The sequence below is a fragment of the Astatotilapia calliptera genome, chromosome 1 (genome assembly GCF_900246225.1).
Source record: "Astatotilapia calliptera chromosome 1, fAstCal1.2, whole genome shotgun sequence".
NCBI lineage: Eukaryota > Metazoa > Chordata > Actinopteri > Cichliformes > Cichlidae > Astatotilapia > Astatotilapia calliptera.
Window position 1 is genome coordinate 27,183,766 of NC_039302.1, and position 25,975 is coordinate 27,209,740.

Here is a 25,975-nt window from a genome sequence, read left to right on the forward strand (position 1 = left end):
AAGCTAGCGAGCTAACTTCCTGCTAACTTCTAACTCCGTTAAATGTCAAAAATTCCGTTTTCATGGATGCCTGGATGTTAAACTCAGTTGTTACACCTGGTAGAGCAGAACGCTGATCATTTTATTAAAGATGAAAGACTTAAGACAGTGTTTTAACTCTCAGTAATGCCACAGTGATCATTTGATATATGGACCTGCAGCAGAGTTTAGGCCCAGACGGGCTAGTGACTGCTCTACTGCATATGGAGAGAATTAGGTGTACATTAGAGGACAAACTTAGTAAGTTTTTTTTTTTTTTTTTTTTTAAATGTGTGGCAGCCATTTTTAGATCATGTATTCAAACAAAGTTCTCTTTGATTGATAATTCAGTCTACCACCCTAGCGTTTTATTTTTGTTTCTTGCCAGTGTTGAAGTAGTATCTTTGCTGATGCAGTGTAATCTTTTGCCTTATTTGTGTGTGTGTGTGTGTGGGGGGGGTTGCCCTTACTGTTGTGTTGTCTGTTTTGTTTTTTCTTTATATGAAAAATCTTAATAAACATATTAAAAAAAAAAAATTCAGATTTTTAAATGTCCTGTCCCTACAATTGTCCATTTCATATGTAGTATGATCTAAATTAATAATTAGGTCTCAAGATTGTGTTGTGTACCTTATGAGTTAATCACTTCAGAGATCAGTAGTCGGACAAAAGAAAAATCTCCATGAGAAGGCCTAAGCTCACTGTACCGTGGAGGATGCCCTAGATCTGATGAGTCGCAGATCTGTGGCACAGTAGTAGTTCTTGTTAAGGGAAGAAAAAAATCATATCTTTGGGTTAAGTCTCTAAAATAACATTTTTAATTGGCTTAAATCCTGAACCATATTTATGTCTATTACAAATGGTGGGAAAGCTCTTGAAATTATATTTCTATCAGCACATTTGGTAACAGCTTCTTAAATCAAACATGGAAGAAAATAAAATGGCAATAATTAATCTAGGTCTTTCTGTTTGTTCTGAGAACAGCTCTTGCACTGAAGTGCTGACCTCGTTGCTTCCACTCTTTTTAATGGGTAATAGAATTGCCAAGCCAGATGTTATCTCACCCTGTATTGCGTCACTCAGGGCCAGAGGAATGATGGGTTGACCAGCCAGCCTTGTAACATTGTTGGGAAAAAGGAGCAGGGGAGAGGAAGAGCTCAGCTGGCAAGGTTTCTGGCTGAGGGGTGACAGATGGAAGATAAAGTGACAGTGCACAATCAAATTTGTGTCTCTCCAAATTAACATATTAATTCCCCCAGTTGCACATAGCTGCCCATAAACAAAACTCACAGTATCTAACACTGCTGAGCTGAACAGGATAGAAAGGTGCTGGGTCAAATTTTCCACGTGATCGGAGTTGTCATAAAAACCCGGGGCTCAGAAAGAAGCCAGAGAGGAAGAGGGAGGGAGCGAGGAAGTGGGAGAGTAAGAGTTGGTGTGTGTTTTTTGGCAGCGTCTGTGACGCTCAAGTCTTTTGTTGCCTGACATTTTCAGGTACCATGGTTACAGGTTAGCAGTCTTGCTTTTATCTGCCTTATTAACCCTTTGTTAGATTGTATTGGATCAAAAAGACAACGGTTTCAATGCATTCCTCCACATCACAGAAAGAGACCTCTGTTTATTCCTCAGGTGTGTCTCACATTTGTTACTAGTTCGGCAGATAGCGAGACTGAATTGGATGTTGAGCACTGATTAGATGAGCGATTCTGTTAACCAGTGGGCAGTAAAGAGCAAATGACCTGCTGTGCAGTTAGAAGGTGAAGATGAAATCACGCAGCAAAGTTTGTGAAATGTAAACCATAATCTGTAAACCATGTGGAAAAGTTTCAGTAAATATGGGGAAATGTGGCACCATGCAATAAATATGGCTTTAATTTAAATGATTACAATTATAGTAAAATAAGGTAATCCAGATATACTGATTATTAGATGGCATTCTGTTTTTGCATCACATCATCAGTTTTGTTCAATCCCAACTAGGCTGGGACATGTTCAAGGCTCACTAATGTTGCGTGTACATGTGCCAACTCTGATGTCATCAAAGCCCTGAAGCCATTTATTCTAGTGGATGTGCACAAACCCATCAACTGATGGGTGTGGAAACTCCCATCAGTACTGGTATAGGAGTAGAAGCCATTAATACATGAAGCAGTGTTATCATGAAGGTGTTTACAAAATTGTTCCTTCATTGATTATTATTATTTTTTAAATAAATGTGTTTGGAGGGGATTAGGCCAATAATAGTAGCAAAAAAATGGAAAAAAGTATTGACATCAGCTACTAGGGCTGCTCAATTAATCGAATTTTAATCACGATTACGATCTGGGCTTTCAACGATCATTAAAAATGACTGAGCCGATTATTAGCCCCTCCCTCATGCTTTACTCTCGCGCTGCTCCGTGTGGCAAATCAAGCGCACTGCTCTGCATTTCGAACACGTGTCACAACAATTAAGAGGACCCGAGGGAAGCTCGGAGAGCTAAGCAGAAGTTATTTGGAGAGGAGTGGACTGCCGTTGGTTGAAAAGAGAGGTAAAAAAAAAACAAAAAACTTCAGTGGTGTGGAAACATTATGGGTTCGCGGAGTCAGATGTGGATCAAGTAGACACAGTGTGTAAACTTTGCTATGGTGTCGTAGCTGCACCACAGAGCAACACTGCAAAGTTTACATTTTTCATTTATTTCTTATATTGCGAACATTTGCACTGTTATCTGTATTTGCACACTATTTTATATTATTTTTTTAAAGTCATTATTCAATACATTGTTATTGTTAACCCTTTAAAGCCGGTCAGAGCAGCATGCTCGTTTTGTATAACTATTTTTAAATCCCTGTAGAACCTGAACCGCTAAGCTAGCACAATAAATTTTTTTCCATATGAAACCAGAGGAGTTGTATTTACATCTTATGCCATCAGCTTGTCCTAGGTCACGGTTTCCTTCCACATATAGCTTTGCAAAAATTGCATAAAAAGTGCTTGCAGGAACAAAAACATAATATTCCAGAAACACGCTTTGCCGATCCGATCAGCTGTTCTTAACACTTCCCACATTGAAAAAGACGTCAACACGAACTATCGCAAGTGACGTCATTTTCGCGGAAAATGTAGTTTTTTACTTGTAGGCCTTAGAACTCGAATTGCACAGCTGGAAATAGTTTATTTTGATGCACATGCACATTCTTTGCAAATTTGCATCATAGGATTGTTTTTTTGTTTTTCCTGCAGTATATAAAAATTGCTGTATCTCCAAAAATAAAACTATGAAGACACTCAAAATAAATTTCCTGTTGTTGTAAACTATTTTTTGCAACTTTTTTGTATTTAAAGTTTTGAGGGATAAACCTCTTAAATTTCTCCAAGTAGAAATATATGTAAAAAAACAAAACAAAAATGATTTTCAATTTTTTTGTAGTTTATTGCACTTTTTTGCAATTAATGTAGTTACTATGGACTTAATACATACACATTTTTAAAATATGGGCTATAACAGTTGTATTGATGTATAGCAACTTAAAATGCTCCCACAAATGGCACTACAGCATGTAAAAAAAAAAAAAAAAAAAAAAAAAAAAAAAAAAAAAGCAGCTCTGGCGGACTTGGTTCTATGGTAGATCTTAAAGGGTTAAATAAATATCGTCAAATAATCGTGATCTCAATTTCAGTGAAAATAATCGTGATTATCATTTTTGCCATAATCGAGCAGCCCTATCAGCTACATTAAAACCAGAGACATTAAAAAGACACGTGTTACTGAATAAAAATTTATAGGCGAAAGGTGGTTGTCCTGCTCCTGGAGAGCCAATCAACACATGAGCTGGTCTTGTTTTGCGCAGTTGGTGTTTGACAGTTTCAGCTATGAGGCGGCAGTCATATCGACTCCTTATTGTAGTAAAGAACTGTGCTTATCTTTTTTCTCTGCTTAGTGTAACTGTAAAGATATTGCAACTGCCAGTATATGGTTGTGTGTCCTCTTATGATGCGTTATTGCTGCATTGCTGGCAGATATTAGACAATAGTCACTACTTTTGCTGGTGCTCATCACTTGAGGAAAAACCGAAAGCTAACCATCTTGTGGTGAAGAACAAATGACTCAAAGGGGGTAAAGTGTGTTTTAACTGTATATGAATACGTAGACAGGCAAAGCTCCCGGGTCTAAAAAATGAAGCCAGTGCAGAAGCGTCTTAAACCTGCATTCTTGTAAATGCCTGCAGGGGGTGACTCCTGCAGCAGCACGAATATTGTGAAGAATTCTGAGGAAAAGACGGTGTTATCTTTCTTCCATTCCCTAAATAAACTCTTACCTGATAATTGTATGGTGTCAGTCACTAGTTTCATTTTACAAATTTTGTTACCAGTTAGAGCTAAAAAGGACAACAAAGCAGAGTTCACCTTGGAGCAGGTCTGCCTCGTTACTGCCGAATTGCTACTGCGAGCATCCAGTATCAAAACATAAAGATGGCGACAGGAGGAGGACTGTGGGAGTTAATTATACCCAATGGGTGGCATGATAGTCCTTCCATCATTTAAATACAGTCTTTTGAAAAATTGGTGGACAGTGGGGGAAGGATGCAAAGCCATTGCAGTAAATAACTACATAATTCATGCTTCTTTGCTGGGGTGTTTTTATGTTGTGCTATGTTTTCCTGCTTTCTTGTAGACCAGTGCCATTGTTATCATGGCCAGCATGTTGTGATAGCCAACATATTCTTCCTTTTTAAAATGACAAATCTGAAGTGTTATCACGTGGATAGACTGCTTCAAGCACTAACAATACTATTTTTCTAATTGGCTCACCAAATATCAAACCTACTATTTAACGTCATTGGATACAGTGGTTTAGCCTCCCATGACTGCCTGTAATTGCATGCTCTAAACCAGTGCTAAACATGGTTTTTCCTGGCTCAGCATGGGCTTTTGGGTGGTGACTATGCAAGTAAGCAAGATTTGTACATGTAGTTTGGCAAAAAGTCAGAATTACCTTAATTAAAAGAAGTCCAAGATTTTGTGGTTACCTTCTGTGTTTGATGTGATGACTAATGCTGCTCTTGTGTGTCTGTGTGTTAAATATAAAGATGGAGCCCAGAGCCAGGTGGCTTAGCAAAAAAGACTGAAAACAGATCAGGGGGTCAGCTCTGTCACGAGCTTTTATGCCTTACTGATGTTATAATGTGTATTTATCTGTTTTCTAAAATCTTTTAACTGTTTGGGTCGTACCTTAAGAACTGCAGGTCTAAATTTGGGGATTATTCCAACCATTAAGTGGCACCCACTTTTTATTTACCATCTTTAATAAGTGGTTTTGATAATTGTGGGTTGATCTACACTCTGTGGTTAGCACAGGCTTCATGAAGACAGTTGACTAAAACCTGTATCCATACTAACAGTGAAGGTAATAATCCCACTACTGAGATAATAAATTCCCCCCCCCCCCCCCCCCCCCCAAAAAAAAAAACCCTCAAAGGTTTTCTTACAGAAATCAGGATAAAATTTGAGAATAAATAAATAAAAGAATTCAGTGGTCAAAATTCAAAGTTTTGGTCTGTTAAGCAGCTTTTCTTTGATTCTTCTTTGATTTAAGACCCTTTATCTCAGTAGTATGCAGGTTGTATTTTTTTAGGCAGCAAATCTGTGCCGTCACTTCATTTCAGGTAGTGTCGCTTGATTATGACAAAAACCACATGGTGTGTTTGAAACTAGAGATGGCACGATACCACTTTTTTATGTCCGATACCGATTCCGATATCATAAATTTGGATATCTGCCGATACCGATATGAATCCGATATAGTGTTTTTTAATCAACAAAACTGTTTTTTTTTAAATATCTTGCTGCATTTTGTATAAGTTCATACTCAAGTTTAAAACAACAACTACACTAAAGCTATTCTGTTAAACCTGTATGCAAAAAAAAATATTTCAGCAATACTGATCAATCTAATAAACTTCAACCTACACCATCCTCCCTATTCTGGTATTTTAAAGAGTACTTAGCGTAAATATTAAGCAACCTAACTAATAGGGTTCCAACTCCCAGCAACAACAAAAATAAATAAATAAAAAATGGGGAACCACCCCTCACGCTCCACCTCATGATGCTTAATCAACGTAATCAACCTTAATTTGATGCAGTGTGAAAAAAATGCACAGAAATCAATTATTTTTCAAGAAATATTAAATAGATCCAACATCTTTCTTCAACAAAATTGCAGACTGCACAGATGGTACCTTCCCAAAGGAAAAAGTACTATAGCTTACTAGGGTATATATATTAGACTTAATAGTCACTATATACAGTAATTGACTTCTATTCATTTTACATCAGATTAAAACTTTGGGTGTAAGATTCAGATAATTATTTATTAAAAGCTAGACATTTTAAATGAGAATAAGAAAGAAAAGTATGTCTTTGTGCCCCCTTTCCCTGTTAATGCCCTATAATGCCCTGGCTAAACTTTGCTAGATCCGCCCCTGCACAGTTACCAGCCGTCAGCTACGAAGAAAAAGATCCTGGAGTAGAAAGAAATATTAAATAAATTCTAACAACAGCTGATCAAGCTTAAACGTGCTGCTGTTGTTCAGCCACTGGTTTCCTCTTTCTGGTGCAAGGTGGGCCAAAAACAAACCAGAGAGACGGACTCGCGACAGAAAAGCTGATCAGCTGATCATTAAGCAGTTTCATGATTGAAGTAGCAGCAAGAAGAGGCAGTCGTTTGTTAAGCTTAACGCAGGAATGCTTTACAAACATTTAGAGATGGACTTACACACTTGCTTTACTTCTCCCGGGGATAACTTTGTCGGAGATGAAATGCCGGGTTGCTAGCGAAGCTCCAAATGCTATCCAGACCACTGACAGGTCCCGCATGCCACAGCCGCTCTATCACATGATGCATACTGCTCCGACGTGCTAACGTTCTGAGGTGAGTTACGGCGTGTTGCAAGTTTTGTGAGGTGCTTTCGTGATATTTAATGGATCGGATTACATTTTTTATTTTTCTCCGATATCCGATCCAGTAATTTAGGTCAGTATCGGACCGATACGTAATATCGGACCGATACGTAATATCGGATCGGTCCATCTCTATTTGAAACGTCAGAAGTCACACCAACTCTGACTTGGTAATCCAAGGTGTGTGCGCGTGTGTGTGTGAAGAGTTGTAAAACTGTAGAACTTGTAATCTCAATTGCCTTTGTTGTGCAATTATTAAAAATAAAGCCACAGAGGGGGAAAAAAAACCAACCGGCTCTGTCTGAGCATGCTGCCAGGGGTAGGGCAGGATGACGAAGAAGGGCTATGGAAAAAAAAATCGTATATTTTTTTCTTATCAGTCAATATAAGTATCTCATGATAGAAATCAAATATGTTATTTCCTTTAAGCTTAAAGGGCTCTTTTTACTCCTCACATGTGAAGATATAAGTTTAATTTTCTTAATCATATACAGTAAAATATTTATTTTCTGTTGAACATGTGAAATGTACTGTAAAATTGTACAACTGTATTTTAACATAGGTGTTTATACATAATAAACTAAAATCTTAATTCCAAATAGGAAGAAGCTTCAATTGGTACACAAGAACACAAACTGGAAAACTAAATTCAATGGCAATTTCAAAGAAATCTGGAAAAAAAGATCTCTCACTTACACACAAACAAACATCATTATTATTGTTATCATTATTATTGATAATGGTGGTTGAGTAACTGTCTTGCTCGGGAGCAAAACATCACCTATTTTCCCCACTATTGTTGCTACTGAGCACAAGAGCCGATCTTGTGCTAGAATTGGTGGACAGTTTCTGACTTTTGCACACTTTGGATTTTACCAGCACTTTGTCTTTTTGTGTATTGTAACTCAAAGTAATGTTCATATCGCCACTGTCAAAAGCTGTAGACCATTGTATCATTTTCTTCTCCCTGTGCAGGAGCTAGAGTATTATACCACATCATTAGTCGACAAAAAGGAAGCCAAAATGGAAAAAGCAGTGTTAAAAAAAAATAAACAAAAAAAAAAACCCTAACTGAAGCAATTAGTTGAAGTAAGCCTTTGCTTTAAGACTTTATCACTCTTTATCGCTCTTACATCATTGTGGAAACATTTGGGCCACTCTTCTTTTCAATATTGTTTCAGTTCATTGAGGTTTTTGTACAACTCTCTTAATATCCCTGCCACAGTATTTCAATTAGGTTTTGGTCTGCACTTTGACTGGACCATCACAACAACTTTATTCTTTTCTCTTATACCGTTCTGCTGTAGATTTGCTAGAGTGCTTTGATCATCGTCCTGTGGCATGTCCCAATTTGGGCCAAGCTTTAGATGTTAAACAGATGCTGTCATATTTGACTCGAGACTATTTTGTTAATACGGTCAATGACTGCAAGTTACCCAGGTGCAGCTTGTAGTGGTTGCAAAACAATCAAATTCTAACCCCTCCACCACCATGCTTGACAGTTGGCATGAGGTGTTTACGCTGATACCTTGTTTAGTTTTTGCCAAATGTGCTGTCGTGCGTTACAGCCAAACATGACTACTTTGGTCTTGTCCAGCGGACAGTTACGGGAGTCTTGCGGTTTGTTCACATGCAGTTTTGCAAACCTAAGCTGTGTTGCCATGTTCTTTTTAGAGAGAAGGTTTCTACTGGCAACCCTGCCCAACACCCTATAACTTGTTCAGTCTTTTTCTAATTATACTGCCACGACATTTAACATTTGTCATGCTAACCGAGGCCTGTAGAGTCTGAGATGTTGCTGTTGTTGTTTTTGTTTTTTTGTTTTTGTTTTTTTTGTGCTGTTTCTCTGAACATTGTCTCATTTTGGGTGAATTTCAACTGCTGGGAATATTAACAGCTGTCATGATTTTTTTTCCACTAGAATTATGGACTTGATATTGTTTGGAAATTGCGTTATAATCCTTTACAGATTGATAGACAGTAATAATTGATTTTTTTTTAAAGATCATTGCTGATGTCTTTCCATCTTGGCATTATGTTAAGACACACCTGAATGCTCCATCCCCACAAACTGCTAGGACTGATTTAAAAAAAAAAAGTTAAAAAAAAAAAGTTCTGATATGTTAAAAAACAGCTGAATATGATAAATGGCATTTGTGTAAACATAAATCTCTTTGTAAAGGTAATGTTACTTTATATTTTATTGACATAGAAGTGGAAATTGAACAATAATGTTTGGACCCCCTTGTACCCATATTAATTTTCAGGATCTTCGTTAAGTTGGTGTATTAATCCATGTTGGGACCTTTTTGTTTAAACTTAGTTGCCTTTATTTAATCCTGGCATTTTTTATGCTGTTCTCCTGTAAATGAGTATCAAAGTAAAGGAGGTTTCTTAAAGACTAATTGTAGTGCCTGAGTTGTTGGGAGAGGTTTTGTGTGTACTGCATGAATCACAGTTGGTGGTGTGTTGTCAGTAGCCAACTAGGTATATATCACTGAGGTCTCTGCCCATCCACTAATCCTCTCCCACACCCCTGCCTCCCTCACTTCTTTCTCTCCAGCCTAAGTATAATATCTAGTTTGTCTCAGACACATTCATCTGCCCCCTGAGTGGCTTCTTACAGATTAACTGTGGATGGAGTTTGGAGGCTGCAACCTCTCACTGATCACTCAGCGTTTAACTCGAGCTGGGTCTGTATGGTAACTGTGCAGCTGTAGACTTTGAGACCTGTATGGAAATTGCGTGCAGATCTAACAGCACAGTGAGTTGCTGCTGATGACCCAGGACTCGGGAGAGGCTGTGGGTGTTGTGGTTTGTCCAGGAGATGCGTGAAGGAGCCCTGGTATGTTTCTGTACAAAGCCCTTAAACACAGAGATGAAGAGGAGGACATCCAGGTACAAACTTGGTTGCTTATTGTCACTAGTCAAGATGTGGGATGACATGCTTATTGACATGTTTTCAGTATTTTCTGGAGGCAGATTTAAATCCTGTTGTGTTGGATGTAACTTCTGATCCTGAATTTAAGATGCTTCTGTTTAGTTTATATCAAACAACATGCTGATATTGAGAAATGTTTAACGTGACCTCCGGGAGAAAAGGTTGCTCTGCTACTTTTGTCAGATTTTAAGGAATTGTTGAAATGTTTTGGAGAAGGTGTTTGCAGGTTCCCCTCTTTGTGCTGAAGAGATTAATAGTGCTAATCGCCCTTGGGTTCCTCTGAGCTGCTCTGGAGGGGAACAATAAGGCACGAGGCATTAAATGAAAATTCCTTCACCATAAACCTTTGTTACGAGAAAAATGCTGTTGTAGAATTAGAAGGCTGTTTATACTGTTTGGTAGATGCCTCTAACTGGTGTTCCTCGTCAGCTCTTTTTGTCATGATTTTATATGACTGTTTCATTTTTCTCCTGTGTTAAACCTTCTAATCCCCTTAAATTGTTATAGACTAAATCCTGTATTAAGGGGTGCAACATCCCTTTTAGCCTTTTAAGATGTCTTGAAGTTTATTATTTAACATTGTTATAAATAACTTAAAACATACTTTGCTTTTATTCTCATTAAATTTTTCTTTACGTATCTTTTATGTATACTTTTCTTGAATTGCATTTGAGTCCGTTAAACATGAGAGACCTCAGCTGCCGCTGCTCACAACTCTTTCTTTTTGTTCACAGTCCCAGAAATCCTGGATAGAAAGCACTTTCACCAAGAGGGAATGTGTGTACATACTTCCAGTGTCAAAGGACCCCCACAGGTATGTGCTTAGACCTACTGTAGTGAGTCTGCTGGTGATAGCCATGGAAACGGCGTAATTGCATGGTGTGAGTTAAAGAAGGCCCAAACCATAACGACTACTCTCCAGAGGCAAAATGAGTCTGTTTTAATGTTTACGTCTGTCAATAAAATTACAGATTTAAGTGTGGGGTTAAGCAAGTGATGAACCTGTGGATCGTGACTTCTTTCAATCTTAGGGATGGGATTCCCCCCCCCCCCCCCCCAAAATAAAAAGCAATATTAGCACTGTTAGCTCTGATATGATGTTTATACCCCAGCTTCAGGTATCTGCTTTATACCGGTGTGAAAGTAATAAAATGTCATCCTCACAGTGAGAATTGGACTAGGAATCTTTTATGTGTGTAGATAGAGAGATATATAGCTATCTGTCTGTCTGTCTGTCTAGGTCTTTTGACACAGTATTTTTCTGCAGACTTACTGGAATCTTACAATGCAGTGTTGAAATTATATGCAGGCGTCTTCTTGGCTTGGCGTGTCATGAAGGCCACTTATCCACACTGTGTGCATGACAAACATCAAACAGCTCTGTTAAAGGGGCAGTAGTTGCTATAAATACTCATCCACTTTCAGAGAAACGGGAAAGGAAAAGGTGATTTAAAAAAAAAAAAAAAAAATTTATGTTCCCACCAGCAGCTTATATTTACAGTTAAACAGTCCTTGGATGTCTTCCTTTCTTCTTGTAAACTCACAATAATGATGGGTGACTCGTTTTCCTGTGTTTTCTTTTACATCAATTATTTGCAAACTGGTTATTCTCTGTTAACTGCTATATGTGCGGCTTCTGCTAAATGATTCAGAGGTGTTAGTGAACACAGGCTCATTTAACATTAGGTCAAAGTGTGGCATGTGACTGTGATCAAAGTGAGTCCCTTTGGAAGGTTTCATAACTGTCTCTTGGTTAAAGGCCAACTTAACCGGGCTGTCTGCCCAGGAGACGGTTAACCTTCCTTAATGTCCTTAAAGAACTTTCTCTGCTGAGAACTTCCTCCAGACTTGGAGAAATCAAACCCTCACATTAGTCTTGTTTTAGAACCGTCGTGTATGGTCGGAAATACTCTTCAGATTTATCTATTCTGTTTTTATTTATATTCGCACTGACTGAGTTGTTGTGGCATTTCTTTCAGATGCCTTCCAGGATGCCAGATTTGCCAGCAGCTCGTCAGGTGAGTATTTGTTTGCTTGTTGTTCGACTCATTCTCTGTTATCTGACAGGGTTAGCCTGGCAGAATCCATGCCTAACCAGCTGCTTTACATCAGAATAACCCCCAGAGGTAAATTCTTTGCAATTCCTTTGAAATTCCACTAAACAACAACCTTTACCAGGAAACAATTAAATTCCAGGCTTTATGTGTTAGGATGCGTATTCTCCCCTAAGGCTAGTAGAGGAAGACAGAAAACAAAGCTCAGACTCAATAATGATAAACAATTAGGCTTTTTTGTTTTTAGAAAAATCTGTCATCATTGATCTGTAGATGGTTCATATCTTGGACACACTTTTACCAAGTGTGTCCAGTATTTCAGTTGTGTATATGTTTTAGTAGCTTGCTGCCTCAGAGTTTGAAGTACCACAATACTGTTGCAGTTACACACCCAGGCAGAAGCTTTAAGGGAGACCGGTGTCAACATCTGGCTGACACGAGAGGGAGATAGACAAATGATGGAAATGGAGAAAGAAGTAAAGAGGCTGTGAATTAGATCACCTTTGTCCCTGCCAGTGAATCCTGTCTGGCAATGTTTGGCACACATCTTGTGGAGAATATTAAAATGTTTCTAGAAGCCAAGCCATGCCACTCTGCAGCCCTCCAGGCAGTTATTTTGAACTCACTGTCTAAATAAATGGGCAACTGCGTTCCAACATAAACTCAGCATCTGCTTATCTCACAAAGTCCTGAACAGTGCAGTGCTAACTGATGTTATAGATACAATAAGTCATGGAAATGCAAAAAAACAAACAAACCCAAAAACGTATACCCACAATAATGAGTAGATGATCCTGGCCTTACACAGCTGAAACTGTCAGGATCTGTGTGCATATATCAGCACAATAAGATTAGCTGATGTGGGTTTTTTTGTAGTGGAATGGTCATAATTTCCGATAACTCAAATAGTTAAGTTATAAGAATAATATGTATTTTTATTTATTTTTTTTGTCTCGTGGGTCAATAATACTGCGATTTAAGAGCTGAAGCATAAGAAATTCTCCTGCGGAAAAGGAAATGTGAGAGCCATTTAAATTTATCCTAACATTAGTCCATCAGTTAATAATTTCAGGGTTCGTCTAGATGGTGTTTTAGTGACAAGGGTGTAATATTTTGAAACGGGTGAGACCAAAATCTAACCCAAGCTTATTTTTAGTGTCACTTTAAACGAGTTGCCTTAATGGAGGACTGATTTGTTCACTGTGGCCATTGTACTTGTATGGCAGAATGAGGAGATGTTCATAAGCAATGCTATACTCTGCCCACATGTTTCCCAGATGGATTAAGCTTAGCGCCCCAAAGCAAGTGCCAGTTACTACACCTTTGACCATGAACTGGAAGTTCAAGTCTTGATAGTAATGAATAAATGATGAATGATAGTAACAATAACTTTGTGTCAGCTGGGCATGACTTTGACTTGTCTTGTTACTTATAGAGCGGCTTTGTGAGAATGAAATACAGCTCATTAATTTTAATTTACTAATTACAATTAATTAATTATAATTAATACATTTAATACCCTGCTAAGTAAGTTTGCTCACTTACAAAGAAATGAGACCCCTATTTTTTTTGGAAGTTTCATTTTAATGGAGAAAGACAGAATATCAACCCAAGTTGATTGATTTTGGTGGAGCTAGAATTATAACACAGAAATTATAATCAAGATTTCAGCTGTAAAAAGAATGGGGTACATCAGTGTCATGAAGTTGTTATTACAAAGTATAAAGAATGACATGTGTAAGGGTATGGCTTTGAACAACAAAACCAGATTCTCATCCAGGTAGCAAACTTCGGCAATGGGGCCAATATGTTGTACCCTCTTTAAGTAGCAGCTTAAAGAGCCGTTATGAGAACTGGATTTCAGTGAATGTGTTTTATTTTATATTTATTTTAAGATTATGTAATGATATCGAGTACATTTGCACTATACCCCCATATAAGCAATATCCCATATTGCTGCAAAAGAGGAAATAAGGGTACCTACTTCTCTTTTTATGTCACAGGTAGACAGAGCCAGACTTAGTACTTCCAGGGGTCGATCTTGTAAATGAAAAGGACAATTTGTTTTGCTGAATTTGTTTTACTCTTCTTATTTATTTAAAGCTGTCTCCATTGTCTTGGCTTCTGCCACACTATGTTAAGAGGCTTTGAAAGATTGTGAAGGTTGTGTGCTAGAGTTATAACCAGAAAACACTAAAACAAGGCAAAACTAGGTCCAATAGTCCAATGAATTGTACAATCATTTCAAATACCTGCACCTTTACTTTATTGCAAAAGGGTCTTAAACATACAGATGACAAAAAACACATGCAATATTGCACTGATTGACTAAGTCTAAATATACAGTACATGTCCCAGGCGGCTGAGTAGTACCTGAGAATTCTTTGTACACCTGAATGCCATTACTATTAATGCAGGGTTTGACAAAATCAATGGTCCAATGGCCTGGGGTCATTTTTGGACCTGTGACGGTGTTTCCACCAACTAACAGATTAGGTTAAATGAACCCTCACTAATGAGTAGGTTTTTTTTTCCTGATTAAAATGTCACTAGAAGTACTACATTAAAGGTTATTATAATCTTAAGGAATGGGTTTGAACTGCTCCCATTCATCGCTGGTTTGTTTTGCACAGTCATAGCACAACTAATTTAAGAAGTTGTTAAAATGAAAACTAACACATAAATTGCCATATCTAACACAGCATGCACTCCAATACTATTCTCCATTACTGCTATTTCTGAAGCTTTTTTTTTAAAATATAAATTGTATATAAACAAATTAATTATCCTATATTCTTAATAATCTAGCTGGAGTACGTTCTGTAATTAAATTGGCATTTTTTTGGGGGGGGGGGGGCTTGTTTAAAAAATATATATAAATAAATGACTAATAATCTCATCTTCTGGCCTATTGGGGGAAGATGTTATTTTGAACAAGGGATCCTATGCACATGTAAACAGTTTTTGTTAATGATGATGTGCCGCTTTAGCTTCTCTGCCTTTTTGTGCAGCTTTTGATTGTCTGCCCATTGCAAACAGGAGGTTTGCTTTGCAGGTGGACAGGGCGTCTGTACTCAGCCAGAGCTGTGTGCCTCACATGACAGTGTTGTCTCGTACACATACAGATGTTAGGAAATCTTAGGGGAAAAAAAAAACACCTAATCTAAAGCCTGAACTTGTTGATTTATAGTGGCTACTTATACTTGGCTGGCATGATTTGAAACCGCAGCAATGTTTATTTTGAGGTGCCAACATTGTCGCAATGTGTGTTTATAGAAAATAATGTAAAAAATAATAGGCTCACATTCATAGTTCAACATAATATTCAGTTGAAGAGTGCAGTGTTTTCCGAAAAACACTTCAGGAATATTTATCAGGTGTGGCATGGATTCCTGTTCCTTGTACTGTTTGTTTCTCTAGATTATTGTTCTGCTTTTGAAAACTCTTGTTGTAATTGTTTTACTGGTTTCCTGTTATTCTTTTTATTTCAAAATTGTATCATGGCTAATAATAATTGAAACTGCAAACATTTGAAAAATTCATCTTGGCTTTTTTTTTTTTTTTTTTTTTAAGGTGCTGCTGTGGGCGGCTGGTGCGCCAACATGCTGGCTTCACAGCCAGCTTGGCCACCAAGTACTCAGATGTGAAGTTGGGTGAGAGCTCCAATGTGCCTATGCCCGAGCTGGAGGAGTGGTCAGTGGAAAAACACACAGAGGCCAGACCCACTGATGCCTATGGTGTCATCAACTTCCAGGGAGGGTCTCACTCATACAGAGCCAAGGTGAGGGGCTAATCCCCTTTGCTGTCTCATGTTTACTTTTTTTTTTATTTTTTTAATTTAACATTAATATAGAAACTGTGTTGGGGGGGGCGGGTGTTCCATCACTGTATTTAAGGTGTGGTGACTTCTACATAGATATCCTTGGTCTTGGAGTTTTATAGGTAAACAACTTTAGGCTCGACTTGATGAAATAAAAAAACAAAACAGTTTGATCAAAAACGGTTTGATAAATAGTGCAGATTGTGTATTTCAATTGATTTTAGCTTATTTTTCCGTGGCACTTCACTCTCTATAATATTTAAAGGCAAGTTTCTTCAATCCAAACACAAATTTATTGTGTGTGATGACCCATCCTTTCTTTGTTGTGTGTTACGCTAACATGTTTTTCTTGTGTTTGTGAAACTGTGGACAGTATGTACGCTTGTCCCATGACACGAGGCCAGACAGCATTTTACGACTGATGCTAAAGGAGTGGCACATGGAGCTTCCCAAGATCCTCATTTCTGTCCACGGAGGAGTTCAGAACTTTGACCTGCACCCCCGCATTAAGCAGGTGATCGGCAAGGGCCTCATCAAAGCTGCTGTCACCACCGGGGCCTGGATTCTCACCGGTGGTGTTAACACAGGTAAATAATCAGAGAAACATTGTTCTTTTTGAAATACTGTGGAAAGGACAAAGTTCTTCTGCGTGTTGTATCATTTTTTAAAAGGTCTTGCAATTCAGATTGATTTTTAAATGAGGAAAGGCATTTTTTTATTTTTGTTGAAATTAGGGAAAATATTGGAAATCTACACTTTTATGTCCAGATTCTCACAATGTACATTTATATGTATATTCAAAAATATTTAAATCTGTTTCTCCAAAAGAAACCAAACAATTATATAAATCAGACTGTTAATGATCAAACTCTTCTTTTACAAAAGCTGCAGATTCATGTTTAACAGGTTGTTCAGTCATTGTGGAAAGGAAGTCCTGTCCAACATGTGCTCAGCGGGAAGAAACTGCGTTATCTGTAGATTAACTTTATCAGCCACAGTGCACTGAGTGGACTCTACCTTTTCAGTGTTACTGGCCTCAATACATTTTGAACAAGTTGCACTTCAAGGATATTAAATCATTATAGCTTTGTTTTTATACTGAAATCAGAGTCTCGGGATGAACATTTTCATGTGGTTTTCACAAATAGATCTTTATTCCCTCAGCACAAGAACTCTGAGGAATAAGTCTTAATAGGCCTCATATTCTCAGCAGTGACAAACCATTGTGGTATCATCTTTATGTTTTAATGAGACAAGAGGCTTCATTAGTTTTGCTACTGGTGGATGGAACCACTGAAACCATCACTGAATGCTGCGCGATTAGACAAAATGTGTTAGAAATAAAACCAAAAGTTGATCATAATGCTGAAAGCATAGCAGCCTCCATTAGGTTTGGCAAGTTCGAACTGGTGACAGAACTTCATGGGTAGTTTGTTTTTGGTGCTGCTAGAAAATGATTGTCAGTCCTGGAACATATTTGATGTAGCTTCTCATGAAGGTAACGCCCATCAATTGTTTGACCAATAGGAAGATATCTGTTGTTGAAATCCTTTTGGTTTTCAAATGAATTGCCAACTATGCTTGATTGGGTGGAAGATTATCTTTTTCGCATATAGCACACAATAAATGGTCTTCTACTAGAAATACTCTGCTTTGGTTTGGGGAAGGGTGATCCCTGGGTGGAGCATGAAAGAGGCAGGATATATGACATTACTTGGTGTGAATTCACTCGACAGTTACCTGTACTATTCTCGCGTAGGAGAAATTGGTCATTACAACAAACCTAATTAAATGTAAAATTTCCTTGTTGAGTCAGCGGATTCTTGGTATAATGAAAAATACACTTATTAATATATCTGAATAAACATGCTTTTTTATTATTATTATTATTATTATTATTATTATTATTAATTTTTAATTCTAATGATAATAATTATAATTTCTATATATTAACAAATTCTTAAAAGGCATTTTTCTTTGGAAGACTCTTAGCCATGCAATCCTACACAAATAAACAGCCCGTTAATGGTGATTCGCTGATGTAGCAGAAGTTCTCTAACCGTGTCATTTGGTTGTGAGTCGAGGCTGATGTGTGTTTGCAGCCACAGTATGGCGTTAAGATGTTGTGGTCTGATCATAGTGTTTAAATCATTACTCACAGGGTCAATTACTCAGACCGGTGATTACTTTTAATCCATCTCTGGTACTTTGGCCAGTTGGGATGGTCTCCCGGCTCACAAATTACTGCTGAATTTATAGGATCCAACAAGTGAGGATTGTGGTTCACAAACAACTCCAGGGCTAATGTACTTGTTGTGAGCTGGTCCCATCAGTGGCATTTTGGTCATTAACACTCTGGGTTTTTTTTCTTCCTGTTTCTTTTATTTGGACTTATTTTTATTTATTTGGACTCTGCTACCTGACAGCAATGCATGTACTTTAATGAACAGAGAACAAGAGAGGAACATGGGCTGTTATTTTGTCTAAGAATGAGAGAAAATTGAAAAACATAAACTAATGGTAGATTTATCACTTAATAAAACTACATCTGCTGCTCCCCTATTTCCATGGGGTCGCCACAACGGGTAGCTCTGCATTTATGATTTGGCAGATTTTTATGCCAGTTGGCCTTTCTCACACAACCCCAAACAGATTTGTTAAGCCAATTAAATCTGACCTATGAATCATTCAAGTATTAAAAAAGGTGATGGACCAGTGTTGTGTCTGCACACAACAGACAAATTAGCAAAGAACTAATATTAACCATACAAATCTAAATTGTAGGTTTAGGCTTTTTAAAACGCTTAATTTTCTCTTATTTCTTTAGGTGAATCTATGAAAAAGGCCAAAGATAACAGTTTGATGGGCATAGAATTGTATTCTTGCACCAACAAGGTAGTTCTCAAAGAAATGTTAGCCCAAACCTTAGCATGTCTTGACATTGTGTGCAGGGTCCTTAAAAAAAATTGAGAAGATTGGACAAATGGAGGACAAAAGAAGTAGCAGGTCTTAAAAAAGAATCTCCTGTAGCAGATCAACAGTCTTTTAAGAAATAGAAAATTCATCCAGCCTTTCAGTTGAGCCATCTACTGTTCACTGAAGCTTCGCTGGAGTTTTTCTCAGTTGGAAGAGTGGCTGTCGAGAAGCCATTTTTAAAGGAGTGGAAACAGAGAGAACTGGCTAAGGTATGCAAACTGAAAATCAGTGGCAACAGGCCTTATAGAGTGCTGAATTAGAAATGTTTGGTTTAAATTGTGATGATTATACATAGAGGAAGGCATGAGAGAGGCACAACCGTGAATGTCTACAGCTGTCTGTAAAACATAGGAGGTTTTGGGCTGCATTTCAGTGTTGGAGACCTTGTAAAAATTGATGGAATGATGAACCCAGAAAAGTAGTCAGATTTTGATTCACTATGCAATAACATCTGGAAAGCATCTGATTGGCAACGGCTTTGGTTTTTCAGAATGATCCCAAATACACTGGCAGTGAAGTAAAAGCATGCCTCTATGGAAAAGCACAGTAATCCACAACTAGTCTAAAGCTAAGAAACACTGAAGTGTTTAGTTAAATTTGAGAACTGTTTAATAGAAAATGACCAAAATTAGTAACAAACGCATTTTAAAACCGCTTATCACATTCATCAATAATGAATCATGCTGCTTTACTGTGCAGCACCTTACATCGTGCATTAGCAACATTAATTATTATACAGACAGACAGTGAAGAAGAAAAACATTTAAAACAAACTGATGTTAAATATCATATGAAAACATGTACAAAAGATGTTCACATATCATTAAAGCATGACAAACTAACATCAGAAAAACTAAGGAAGTGTGACTGAAAAGTGTGGCGGATTGTGGCGACAACCACTTCAAATGTTAAAAGTTAAAATCTAAAATAAAGAAGTGAAATATCTACTAAAACTCATTCAGCTGCAACTAAGCCCTCCATGTTTGGACTTCTTCTATGTTCTTAACGCGCAAATAAGTTCTGCCCATCAAAATGTCACGAAAAAGTCAGGTGAATATATCGCCTATTGTCATTTATTGGCCTGATGAATGTCGGTTGGAAACATTTTACATATCACCCAACCTTATTGTCGAGGTTACTTTAAATATAGACTGTTAGTAGGTAGATTTTGAGCATCCTTTAGGCATCTTTCATAAATCTGCTGATATGATGTATTATAGTTTAACCCATCCAATGTTTTTAGTGTCTGAAAGTCAGATGGAGGTTGTCCATTTCTTTTCACAACATTGATTAAATATATCTATAAAATGCATTTTTAAAGGTGAAAGATTATGCTGAGATATGTGACTTGGGTGGACAGTTTTATTTCTAATAATAATAAGGAATATTTAGCAGTGGAAACCTTTTTTTAAAGAAAGAATAAAAGCTTACTTTTTTTATTTGTTTCTGAAGGTGTAGCAAAACATGTGGGAGATGCTCTCAAAGAACACTGTTCAAGATCATCAAAGAAAATTTGCACTATCGGGATTGCACCCTGGGGAGTGATTGAAAACAGGAACGATCTCATCGGCAGAGACGTAAGATGCAGCTTATTGTGACTAACCTGAATGTTAATGCGCCACAGAAGTTGTAATTTATGTGTGCATATAAAGATATATGTATATATGTGTGTATAGTCTCCTTTTTTTCCTTTACTTTTCTTGCTGTTAATGGCTGCTCTTTTCCACACTGCAGATTATTGCTCCATATCAGACACTACTGAATCCTCTCAGCAAACTAAACGTTCTCAACAGCCTGCATTCCCATTTCCTCCTTGTGGATGATGGGACGGTGGGAAAGTATGGCGCTGAAGTAACATTGCGGCGGGAACTGGAGAAGCATATCAACCTCCAAAAAATACATGCCAGTAAGAACTTTTTTTTGGTCATTAATGTAAAAGTACATGCTTAGTGCTGCAACAAAAGAGCATGCATACACTCACACACACAAACAGATATCAACATACATAAGTCCCATTGCAGCTGAATGTGTGCTGTTCTGGTGCAGGTGAAGACTGTGTGATGTGTCCATGAATGCCACACTTGTGAGATTGACACAAGACTCAACATTGCACTGTAAATATATTCAAAAATCTCAGACTTCGCACTACCTTTGGAACTATGAGTTGGACAAATTAATCAGTCACTTCTTCTACCATTAACAACAAACACAAGAAAAGAAAACCAGGGCTGGTTCACAAACCTCTAAAAAGACTCTGACATAAATTGCTAAACACTCCTGAATCTTTACCAGATTCAGATTTTGCTCTTATCCATAGAACCAACACTATCTGGATTTTAAACCGACTCTTTAATAGAAATCCTGCATAATGTGTTTCAAGCATAAAGTGATAGTCTGGAGTTTAACTAGGGCCAGAAAGAAGCACTGGTCAAAGATGATAATAATACACTACAAACCTTTACTCTCACCACCCAACTGAACATTATCATAGCTGAAAGTAAAATGAAAGAAACTATATTCTGGACTTGAAAACAAGCAGCAATAGGGACACCCTGGTCGTTTCCAGCATACAGGAACGTAGAACAGATGAATTTCATGGTGACGAGACTAGAACTACAACCCCCCCCTCCCCCCGCCCCCTGTCAGTAGCATCACATCTCACTGTGTAAACTGGAAATAAAAAAATAAAAAAAGTAACATAACATCCTACACTGAATGTCACCAAGTTTGGACATTATAAACGTAATGAACATATACAATATGCCAAGGCAGACAGCCTTGGCATCAAAGAACCTATATAAATCACATAAAAGATATAATTGATGAAAACTCTACTGTAACAAAAATGTGACCCAATTGCTTTTCTAGTTCCCCAACCCAAATCTGAATCGCTTCCTTTTTACTCACAGAGTATTTTACCAATCATTTGCTGCATCTCCCCACTCCTTAGCAGTTTTCTCCGGCTTCTAAACTAACATAGACTGAAATGGCTTGAGATCTAAAGCGCTATAGTGTCCCTTTTTGTTTAATTATCTCGGTTTTGGTCTTCTGTTCATTTTTATGCCATATTTTTTCTTCTGTTTCTGTTATCACAAATGGTATGATTACACAAACATCATTCACCACACGTGTATACAGACATCTGTCTGTAGTCAATATTAACAATGGTTTAATGATAATAATTATGTCTATTGCATTTATTTATCTAGTCTTTGACAATTTTTCTTCTTCACTCACAAACTTTTCTATTTGTCAAAAGGGGTAACAGACAGATGGGCTCCAACACTAAACAAACATTAAAATCTACATGAATAAAAACATTTTAATGATTGGTTTTAGTTGAGGCAGTCTTTGATTACACTGTCCATTTCACAAGGAATTGGCCTGTATAAGTTTTTTTCCCCCCTCTAGTCTGTGAATTTTCTTTTTAACACGTAATTTCATAATTTTAACACATGATTATGAAATGTAAAAAAACAAAAACAAATTAATCATCAGTGATCATGCCCCACTAAACCTTAGACAGAAAATGAAACCGTCTAACAAATGATTCAGTACCTGTCATCTAACTACATCGATAAAAAATTAAATTTTGACAAATTAAAAGCGGAGCATTTTAGACCAGGAAACAGAGCATAAATATTATCCTGTGAGGGTATTTAAATATCTTATTGGAGAGGGAATACAGGGATGCAAAAGGAAGATACGGAAACAGAAATTTCTGATTTGGCCTCTGCCCACTTTTATGCTGTATGACCTGAGCTGATGGTAAGCGTGCTTGCTTTGGCAACGCATTGACACAGTATGGGTCAACCTGGAGCTCATTCAGCAGTCAAATGCTGGGTCTTTTGTTTTGTTTTCCCTTCTACATTGACAGAGTTGTCATTTGCTAGGCTGTGATTGGGCACTTGGCCTCGAGGTACGAGTTAACTATGTGGTCTGAGAGCGGTTTGGGCTCCTCCCCCTTTTATTCTGTATTTGTTCTTTTTGAGTAATTTGACAAGAATTTGTCAGCAGTTGGTGTTGATCTTTCTTGTGTCGAGTTCAGCAAGAGTAAATGTATCAATTCCAAATGTATAAATGCATATTTAAATGCCTTGGTTACGAGAGCCTGCAGCTATGCAGGGGGCACCGCGATAAGGTGCGGCGTGTTCCAGCAGGCTGATATATAGCAAGCCCCACCTGATGGTAAGCGTGCTTGCTTCGGCAAGCGCGTACGCTAAATTGGATACGATACAGAGAAGATTAGCATGGCCCCTGCGCAAGGATGACACGCAAATTCGTGAAGCGTTCCAAATTTTTCTCTCTGAGCACTTCTTGCCGTGCTTTTCTGGCTTCCAGCCATTACACGAACGAGTTGACGCGGTATGGGTCAACCTGGAGCTCATTCAGCAGTCAAATGCTGGGTCTTTTGTTTTGTTTTGTTTTCCCTTCTACATTGACAGAGTTGTCGTTTGCTAGGCTGTGATTGGGCACTTGGCCTCGAGGTACGAGTTAACTATGTGGCCTGAGAGCGGTTTGGGCTCCTCCCCCTTTTATTCTGTATTTGTTCTTTTTGAGTAATTTGACAAGAATTTGTCAGCAGTTGGTGTTGATCTTTCTTGTGTCGAGTTCAGCAAGAGTAAATGTATCAATTCCAAATGTATAAATGCATATTTAAATGCCTTGGTTACGAGAGCCTGCAGCTATGCAGGGGGCACCGCGATAAGGTGCGGCGTGTTCCAGCAGGCTGATATATAGCAAGCCCCGCCTGATGGTAAGCGTGCTTGCTTCGGCAAGCGCGTACGCTAAATTGGATACGATACAGAGAAGATTAGCATGGCCCCTGCGCAAGGATGACACGCAAATTCGTGAAGCGTTCCAAATTTTCCTCTCTGAGCACTTCTTGCCGTGCTTTTCTGGCTTCCAGCTATTACATGAACGACTTGACACGGTATGGGTCAACCTGGAGCTCATTCAGCAGTCAAATGCTGGGTCTTTTGTTTTGTTTTGTTTTCCCTTCTACATTGACAGAGTTGTCGTTTGCTAGGCTGTGATTGGGCACTTGGCCTCGAGGTACAAGTTAACTATGTGGCCTGAGAGCGGTTTGGGCTCCTCCCCCTTTTATTCTGTATTTGTTCTTTTTGAGTAATTTGACAAGAATTTGTCAGCAGTTGGTGTTGATCTTTCTTGTGTCGAGTTCAGCAAGAGTAAATGTATCAATTCCAAATGTATAAATGCATATTTAAATGCCTTGGTTACGAGAGCCTGCAGCTATGAAGGGGGCACCGCGATAAGGTGCGGCGTGTTCCAGCAGGCTGATATATAGCAAGCCCCACCTGATGGTAAGCGTGCTTGCTTCGGCAAGCGCGTACGCTAAATTGGATACGATACAGAGAAGATTAGCATGGCCCCTGCGCAAGGATGACACGCAAATTCGTGAAGCGTTCCAAATTTTTCTCTCTGAGCACTTCTTGCCGTGCTTTTCTGGCTTCCAGCTATTACATGAACGAGTTGACGCGGTATGGGTCAACCTGGAGCTCATTCAGCAGTCAAATGCTGGGTCTTTTGTTTTGTTTTGTTTTCCCTTCTACATTGACAGAGTTGTCGTTTGCTAGGCTGTGATTGGGCACTTGGCCTCGAGGTACGAGTTAACTATGTGGCCTGAGAGCGGTTTGGGCTCCTCCCCCTTTTATTCTGTATTTGTTCTTTTTGAGTAATTTGACAAGAATTTGTCAGCAGTTGGTGTTGATCTTTCTTGTGTCGAGTTCAGCAAGAGTAAATGTATCAATTCCAAATGTATAAATGCATATTTAAATGCCTTGGTTACGAGAGCCTGCAGCTATGAAGGGGGCACCGCGATAAGGTGCGGCGTGTTCCAGCAGGCTGATATATAGCAAGCCCCACCTGATGGTAAGCGTGCTTGCTTCGGCAAGCGCGTACGCTAAATTGGATACGATACAGAGAAGATTAGCATGGCCCCTGCGCAAGGATGACACGCAAATTCGTGAAGCGTTCCAAATTTTTCTCTCTGAGCACTTCTTGCCGTGCTTTTCTGGCTTCCAGCTATTACACGAACGCGTTGACGCGGTATGGGTCAACCTGGAGCTCATTCAGCAGTCAAATGCTGGGTCTTTTGTTTTGTTTTCCCTTCTACATTGACAGAGTTGTCATTTGCTAGGCTGTGATTGGGCACTTGGCCTCGAGGTACAAGTTAACTATGTGGCCTGAGAGCGGTTTGGGCTCCTCCCCCTTTTTGTTCTGTATTTGTTCTTTTTGAGTAATTTGACAAGAATTTGTCAGCAGTTGGTGTTGATCTTTCTTGTGTCGAGTTCAGCAAGAGTAAATGTATCAATTCCAAATGTATAAATGCATATTTAAATGCCTTGGTTACGAGAGCCTGCAGCTATGAAGGATTTTCCATGATTTTTGTGATATCGTAAGACGATTTGTTTTGTTTGTTCCGCTGTTGTACGGCACTACGTTGCCTGGCGGAAGGATCGGGGTTCAAGAGTGGTATGTTAGTCACATGTCCGTCCGCCAGGCAACGTAGTGCCGTACGAAGTAGCGCGAAAAACAAACTTCAAAGTAGCGCTACGCATTCAGCGGGAGGCATGGATGACGAGCGGCGATAAACTTGCGAAAAGCAAGTTATGCCCAACTCCACCAGTGGATTCTGATAGCGTGGAAAAGTGCGAAAACATCCACGATCACCAACGGATTTTGAAGGGCTGGACTGCTGCATGATGGAGAGGAGGACACCGCCACGGCCCTTCTGAGGGTGTTCGACTCTGACACTGACAACGAGGATTTCTTTGGTTTTGAAAGTGACAACGAAGGAGAGAAGCGGAGAGTGGATGACGAAGCCATCCTGAGCCTGTTTGTATCCGACATTGGAGAAGAGGACTTTGGTGGTTTTAGAGCGCAGGAAGAAGAGAAAGATGGTGAATGACTGACTTTTCTTCTTGTTACAGCCGTGTCACTGCACCTGAGCCTAAAAGGTAGTCCGAATCTATTTTTCTGGTGTGCTGTAGGTTACTGTTATGTACTACATGTGCAAATATGTACCCATAACTTGTTTTTCAAAATATTAATAAAAGGGGTGTGTCTCCAAACAGCCATCTCTTTCCTGACAATTCCCTTTGTGCATATTCTCTTACATATGATAAGTCAACATTGAAACACCTGCGGCTTTTAGTCAGGTGCGGCTAATGTATGTACAAAACAGGATTTTCCCCTGA

General features: G+C 38.6%; 1 protein-coding gene and 4 non-coding genes across 8 annotated transcripts in view; all 5 read left to right on the forward strand.

Annotated features, from left to right (window-relative positions):
• trpm7 (transient receptor potential cation channel, subfamily M, member 7) overlaps positions 1-25,975 on the forward strand; it is a 72,379-nt gene that overhangs the window by 12,550 nt on the left and 33,854 nt on the right. For 3 of the 4 annotated variants that reach the window (XM_026172470.1, XM_026172452.1, XM_026172461.1), the window contains exons 2-7: positions 10,640-10,719; positions 11,885-11,923; positions 15,533-15,740; positions 16,153-16,366; positions 20,208-20,332; positions 20,490-20,661. In XM_026172470.1, coding sequence (XP_026028255.1) covers positions 10,640-10,719; positions 11,885-11,923; positions 15,533-15,740; positions 16,153-16,366; positions 20,208-20,332; positions 20,490-20,661 — 838 coding nt within the window. Of the gene's footprint in view, positions 1-9,655; positions 9,863-10,639; positions 10,720-11,884; positions 11,924-15,532; positions 15,741-16,152; positions 16,367-20,207; positions 20,333-20,489; positions 20,662-25,975 lie in introns of those variants that run through there. The other variant, XM_026172478.1, reaches the window with a different exon arrangement.
• Positions 22,952-23,057, forward strand: LOC113028047 (U6 spliceosomal RNA). Its single transcript, XR_003273179.1, has one exon. It is a non-coding gene; the product is annotated as a U6 spliceosomal RNA (small nuclear RNA).
• LOC113028064 (U6 spliceosomal RNA) lies at positions 23,520-23,625 on the forward strand. Its single transcript, XR_003273183.1, has one exon. It is a non-coding gene; the product is annotated as a U6 spliceosomal RNA (small nuclear RNA).
• Positions 24,088-24,193, forward strand: LOC113028052 (U6 spliceosomal RNA). Its single transcript, XR_003273180.1, has one exon. It is a non-coding gene; the product is annotated as a U6 spliceosomal RNA (small nuclear RNA).
• LOC113028056 (U6 spliceosomal RNA) lies at positions 24,656-24,761 on the forward strand. Its single transcript, XR_003273181.1, has one exon. It is a non-coding gene; the product is annotated as a U6 spliceosomal RNA (small nuclear RNA).